Source organism: Megascapheus bottae, chromosome 6 (assembly GCF_031878675.1).
Source record: "Megascapheus bottae isolate mThoBot1 chromosome 6, mThoBot2.hap1, whole genome shotgun sequence".
NCBI classification, from domain to species: Eukaryota; Metazoa; Chordata; class Mammalia; order Rodentia; family Geomyidae; genus Megascapheus; species Megascapheus bottae.
The window spans coordinates 7,235,132-7,241,771 of record NC_143514.1 but is presented as its reverse complement, the minus strand read 5'-3'; the positions used below and the strand labels follow the sequence as shown (position 1 = coordinate 7,241,771).

Here is a 6,640-nt window from a genome sequence, read left to right as displayed (position 1 = left end):
TCACAGTGAAAGTATTCTAGAAGCCCAGAACACTGGTGTTCAAACCTTCTTCAGTATACACTAAGACTTGTTTGACACATTTCTCTTCATACATAGCAAGCAACAGCACCCAATAAAAGCCTGAGAAGAAATGCTGCTGTGTAAATACTGCAACTATTCCTGAAAAAAGAATTATGGGATTATATGCTCCAAAGCTGCCAATTCCCATAATTTGTATTGCATAGGTCACATAATCACACACATATATATACACAGGCGTGTATATATATGTACATGCAAAGAATATATTAAGACGACAATGAAGTCTAGTCACAGAGCAATTTACAGGCTCAATATATTTTTTACACTTTGCTTGAAAGAAAATTTCAATTATTTTACAGTCTTTCGGTAGGCATTATATACACTGCACTTTATGAAATCTAAAAGGTATTGAAATATTCATTTTTCCAACATTTTGGTAACAAAACAGACAATGTTTTTCCAAGTACTTGTGCTATCTACTTGATCTGTTTGCTGTGATAACCACATCACAAAAACTGACTCAATGAATTCATTAGAGAAATTATCTAATACCATGCATGTGTTGGAATCATATTTAATATCCTATCCTAGAAACATTCTACAAATCTGAAGATTTAAAAAATTAAGTCTCTGTTCTGATTTTTAAAAGATATTTTTTATGACAATATCCGTAACAGTGACAAATACATGTTAAGGCTAGTATCATCTCCTCTTGTCATTTTTTTTGTTTTGTTTTGTTTTATTAAGAAAGATAGTAAAAGCCAGACTCCTTTAGGGCTCTGAACAGTACCTACAGAAACTGAGAGTGCAGTGAACATAATGTTCAGTCCTACAGTCAGGATGCAGTTGCTCCTTCCCACTCCACAAGATACTGCACCTTTCCGTCAAGTGTCACCCGACGAGCCAAAACTCGGTATTTTTCACCACATGCTATTCTACCTGCAGCACCAAAATAACTAGTAATGGAGTTTTTCAGATGATTGAGTTGTAACTCCTGATCTGCTAAGTTATTCAGGATCTCTGTGTTGAGTTCTTCAAATTGATAATCTTCTTTGCCTTCATCATCTTTTACAATTTCTGAGTTCTGCGTCTGGAGTGCTCTTCTTGGAAGACGACCTCTTCTTCTACGCAAATGTGGTATTGCAGCAGGCCAAGATCTTCCTGTGCGAGTTCTTTTTCTGGAGTCAGACAATCTACAGAAAAGAAAAAGTCACAGTTTTTTTTTTGTTTGTTTGTTTTTTAAATCCTAAATGCTTTCATTGGCAAAAAGATTGGCAAAAAGATTTATGTGTCCATGTTGGACTTACAGGACAGATGAAACAATCTTTTTAGTCTAAAGAATACTTACATAATAAGCACATCAGAAGAACTAATAGAAATATGTAAAGCACAGGGGCCAGGAGTTTGCCCTAGTGGTTGAGTGTTTGCCAGCATGCATGAAGACCAGGGGTAATTCCTGGGTACCACATACATAGAAAAAGCCAGAAATGGTGATGTAGCTCAAGTGGTAGGGCTCTAGCCTTGAGAAAAAAATTCAAGGATAGAGCTCAGGGTCTGAGCTCAAGCCCAGGTCTGGTGAAAGGGAAGGAAGGAAGGAGAAGCAAAGAGGGAGGGTGAGGGGGGAGGTATACAGCACAGCCTGCAAACATTGGCTATCGATACAAATTTCTTTTATGGGTCATGGGGCTTGGACTCTGGATCTGGGAACTGTCTCTGAGCTCTTGAGCTTAAGGCCATATCACCCTACCCCTGGAACCACAGCCCCACTTCCTGTTTTCTATTGGAGATAAGAGTCCCAAAAACTTTTAGTGCTCAAGCTGGCTTTGAACCCGATCCTCAGAACTCAGCCTCCCAAGTAGCTAGGATTACAGGCATGAGCCAGAATGCCCAGCTATTGTTAAAAAATTTACTGCATATTCTAAAAGCAAAAATATTCCACTGACTATTAACAATGTGAGGAATATGCATATGGATTGCTGTTCAAAAAACTGGAACTATTCATTTTAATTGTTAAACATTATTTAGTTATTACCAAAACCTACAAGAAAATTAAAGAAGAACAGACCTACCCATAGGTGCTGGGAGTTTGGCCTAGTGGTTGAGTGCTTGCCTAGCATGCACAAAGACCCAGGTTCAATTCCTCGGTACCACATACATAGAAAAAAAGCCAGAAGTGGTGCTGAGGCTCAAGTGGTAGAGCTCTAGCCTTGAGAAAGTCCAAGGACAGTGCTCAGGCCCTGAGCTCAAGCCCAGGACTGGCCAAAAAAAAAAAAAAACAAACCTACCCATAGTGCCTGGAAATACTAGACGAGGTAGTTTCTTTTGCACTGGAAGCACCCGTGAAATCCACATCTGAGGTATTGGACGAGTGTGCAGTTCCCTCAGTCCTCCTGAGACAAAAGAATTTAAATGGTATAACAACTATATTACATAACAATAGAAAGAGACTAATTCCCTCAAAATGAAAATTCCTAAGAAAAAAATAGCTTTCTATTTACCCTATAGAACAAGGTAAATCCAACGTAGGATTCTCAGAAATGGATTCTTTATCCTGGAAATAAAAATATATACTTAGGACATAGATCTACAGTAATAGGAAAAAACACGAACTTCTCAGCAACTTCACAAGTTTACTCTCTCACAAGACAGACCAATCATTCCACTTACCAAAGTTGGCTCAGCAGTCTTTTGAATCATTTTTCGTGTATATGGACCAGGAGGACGACCTACAGATTTTTTCTTTCCTTTTTTTTCTATTCCATTACTTACTTCCCTAAAATAGAAAACCCATAATGTATTAATCTCTCCACAAAAAGTGTAAGTTTAAATATAATTACAGATATGTAATTTATTTTTCTATTTACATTAATGGTAACAAGATTTATCAGTTCATTCAAGTGTACATAGATAATATATTCTACTTTGAAACAAATAACATTGTTAACTTGGGATTTTATAATCTGAAAAGTTAAAGGAAATACTGGCTTATGCTTATCATTCTATCTACCCTGGAGGCTGAGATCTGAGGATTAGTTTGAAATCAGCCCAGACAGCAAAGTCCATGAAAGTCACATTTCCAATTAAACATCACTCTGCCAAAGTAGTAGAGTGTTAGTCTTGAGCATAAAAGCTCAGGGACTGAGCCCAGGCCTTGAGTTCAAGTCCCAGTACTGGCAAGAAAAACAAAAATAAAAAAAGTTCAAGGAAAAAAGTTCTTTTTATAATTCTAGAATATACATGCCATGGAAATAAAACATTTTAAAAGTAGCCACAAGTATACTAGATGTAAAGGGGCGTGGTGGCTCATGCCTGTAATCCTAGCTACTCAGGAGACTGAGATCTTAGGATCCCTGTTCAAAGCCAGCCCAGGCAGTAAAGTCTGTGAGACTCTGATCTCCAATTAACCACTAGAAAACCTGTAGAATTGCCCAGAATGGGGCATCCCATAGCATAGACTTTCCTACCAGGGGTTGGGTTGGCTTTGAACCACAAGACTCTCAGATCTCAGCCTCCTCAGTAGCTAGAATTACAAGCATTAGCCATCAGTACCATCAGTACAAAACTGTTTGTGGAACTGTTTTCTCCTCTAATTTATAATGAAGACAATTACTAGAACAGGATTACACAGTGAAAGTCAGAGGAACAGTAAGCATTTCTTCCTTTAGGGAAGTCTTCATAGTATTTACTCTATTACATACTTCAAATGACTATGATGTATTATCAATACTATGTAATTATATTCCCTTAACTCCAGAAATAACTTGTATACCTTCTGTTTACTAAAACTTTCTTTTTTGCCAGACCTGGGGTTTGAACTCAAGGTCTGTACCCTGTCCTTGATCCTTTCTGTGCCCAACCACTTCTGGTTTTCGTCAATGTATATTATACCCAGGAATCGAACCCCAGTCTTTTTTTACTTTGTATTTCATTGAGATAACAGTCCCTTAAGATATAAACTGTGGGCGGGCATTGTGGCCCACTACTCAGAAGGCTGAGATCTAAGGATCAAGGTTCAAAGCCAGCCCAAGCATGAAAATCCTTGAGACTCTTATCTCCAATTAACCTCTAGAAAAGGGGAAGTGGGGCTTAGCTCAAGGGCAGGTCGAAGCCTTGAGCAGAAAGCTCAGGGACAATGCCCAGGCCCAGGCCCAGGGGTGGGGTGGTAGCCTTGAGCTGAAGAGTTCAGGGACAGTGCCCAGGCTGAGTTCAAGCCCCATGACTCACCAAAAAAAAAAAAAGAAAATATAAACTGCCTAGTTGGGCGTAGTGGCTCATGCTTGTGAGGACGCTGAGATCAAGGTTCAAAGCCAGCCCAAGCACAAAAGTCCCTATCAGACTATTATCTCCGATTAACTACTCAAAAACTGAAAGTGGAATTCAGGGAGAGTGTCCCAAGTTCAAGCCCCACAACAAAAATAGATCCTAATTATTTATCATTTTAAAAACAATCATAGCTGGGCCTGGTGGCTCACACCTATAATCCTAGCTAATCAGAAGGCTAAGATCTCAGGACTGTGGTTCAAAGTCAGTACTGGCACTAAAGTATGAGACTCCTACCTCTAATTAACTACCAGAAAACTGGGAGATGGGCGGGCTGTGGCTCAAGGGGTAGGGTGGTAGCCTTGAGCTAAAGAGCTCAGGGACAGCACCCAGGCCCAGAGTTCAAGCCCCATGACCAACAAAAATAAGAACAACAACTATAATGATGATGATGATGATGATGATGATGATGATGATGATGATGATGGGCATCAGTGGCTCACATCTGTAATCCTAGCTATTTAGGAGGCTGAGATCTGAGGACTGCAGTTCAAAACCAACCCAGGCAAGAAAGTCTGTGAAACTCTTATCTCCAATTAACCACTACAAAACTGGCTGTGGCTCAACTGGTAGAGTGTGCTAGCCTTGAGCTGGAGTTCAGGGACAGTGCCCAGGCCGAGCTCAAGTCCCACAACCAATAAACACAAATACCCAAACATATATATACAAACAAATCATTTACTAATCACACTGCACACTGCAGCTGCCATTTCATTTGTCAGCTTCCATTCATAGTAAATCTTTGGAACTTTGACAATTTTGACTTCCCACTTTCTTCCTTCTCAATCAGAATTCTTGAAGATCATTTTCTCCTCCCTTTACCCTTACCACTCTTATTATTAATTAATTTATCTATCTTTGGCCAGTCCTGGGCCTTGAACCTAGGGCCTGAGCACTGTCGTTGGGCTTTCTCAAGGCTAGAGCTCTCTACCACTTGAGCCACAGCACCACTTTCGACTTTTTTGTATGTATGTGGTACCAAGGAATTGAACCCAGGTCTTTGTGCATGCTAAGCAAGCGTTCTACCACTAGGCCAAACTGGTCCTATTATTATTTTGAATATACATATGAAATGTGAAAGAAGCCTATTTCTTGGATATAAAATACAAAGTGCCTCATACAACAGCATTTCAAGCCATTCCAATCTGCCTTGTATCCTTTTGTCAAGGCCACAAATAACAAAATCTATCTTTCATAAGCATCCAATAGTTAAATATACGTTTTTCTAATATACTACTTTTCTCTAAACAGACCCTTTCTTTTAACTTTCATGACATCAAACTTTCCTGGTTTCAGGAGTAGAAGTGTAACTGAAAGGACAGAGGACTAACCTTAAGTGAAAAAGCCAAGTGATTCAAGTCCCTGTTTTCTACTTTTTCAATCTGTATTTTACCACTTCAAAAATATTGGGGTTTGAGTCAGAGCCTTGGACTTGCTAAGTTTAGGTCATTTCTCAGATTTTGCCAGGACCAGTCTTAGACCAAGAGCCTCCTATTTAAGGCCTCTCCTACCTAGAATGGGATTACAGACATGAACAGCTTATTTGCTGGATAGAGGTATTACTCACTTTCCCTGAGCTGTCCTCCAATGGCAATCTCCCAATCTCTAACTTTTTCAGTAGCTGCAAACTATAGGAATTCATCACCAAACCTGGTACTTCCAAATTGTATCCAACTTATATCATTTTAAGTCTTTTCTTCTCTCTCAACTTCTCCACAGATATTTTCATTCATTCTCTTAGCTTTACAAATCAGCTTCTAAATTTAATTGCCTAGTTTATTTCTAGAAGCTCCTTACTTACAAATCAATTCACTTACATATTTCACATCACTCAAGCAGCCCTAAACAACCTCAAGCTCAACAAGTAGAAGCAGAAAAATACTTCAATCATCTTGCCAAAAAACACTTGGTATATATGTTTGTCAAACTATGTTGGCATCTTGATAAAGAAATACTAGCATCCCCAGGCCAAGACTTTGACCTAGTAGTAGAGTGCTTGCCTAGCGTGCACAAAAACCCAAGGTCAATTCCTCAGTATCACATACATAGAAAAAGCCAGAAGTGGTAGAGTGCTAGCCTTGAGCAAAAAGTGTCCAAGGACAGTGCTCAGGTCCTGAGTTCAAGCCACAGGACTGGAAGGCAGGCAGGCAGGCAGGAAGATGGAAGGAAGACTGGCAACTATCAGGGCTTGGAAGGTGGCTTAGTTATACAGTGCTTACCTAGCATGCATGAAGCTCTGGGTTTGATTCCTCAGAAGTAAATACACAGAAAAAAAGCTGGTAGTACTCACATGGCAAAG

At 39.5% G+C, this 6,640-nt stretch overlaps 1 protein-coding gene across 3 annotated transcripts in view; it reads right to left on the bottom strand.

Annotated features, from left to right (window-relative positions):
* Positions 1-316: 316 nt before the first annotated feature.
* The window catches only part of Mtf2 (metal response element binding transcription factor 2), a 62,003-nt gene continuing 55,679 nt past the window's right edge, over positions 317-6,640 (bottom strand). For all 3 annotated transcript variants that reach the window (XM_090334205.1, XM_090334204.1, XM_090334206.1), the window contains 4 exons: positions 2,689-2,794; positions 2,520-2,572; positions 2,307-2,411; positions 317-1,214 (listed from right to left, as the gene is read on the bottom strand). In XM_090334205.1, coding sequence (XP_090190331.1) covers positions 857-1,214; positions 2,307-2,411; positions 2,520-2,572; positions 2,689-2,794 — 622 coding nt within the window. In that variant the 3' untranslated portion in view covers positions 317-856. The remainder of the gene's footprint in view (positions 1,215-2,306; positions 2,412-2,519; positions 2,573-2,688; positions 2,795-6,640) is intronic.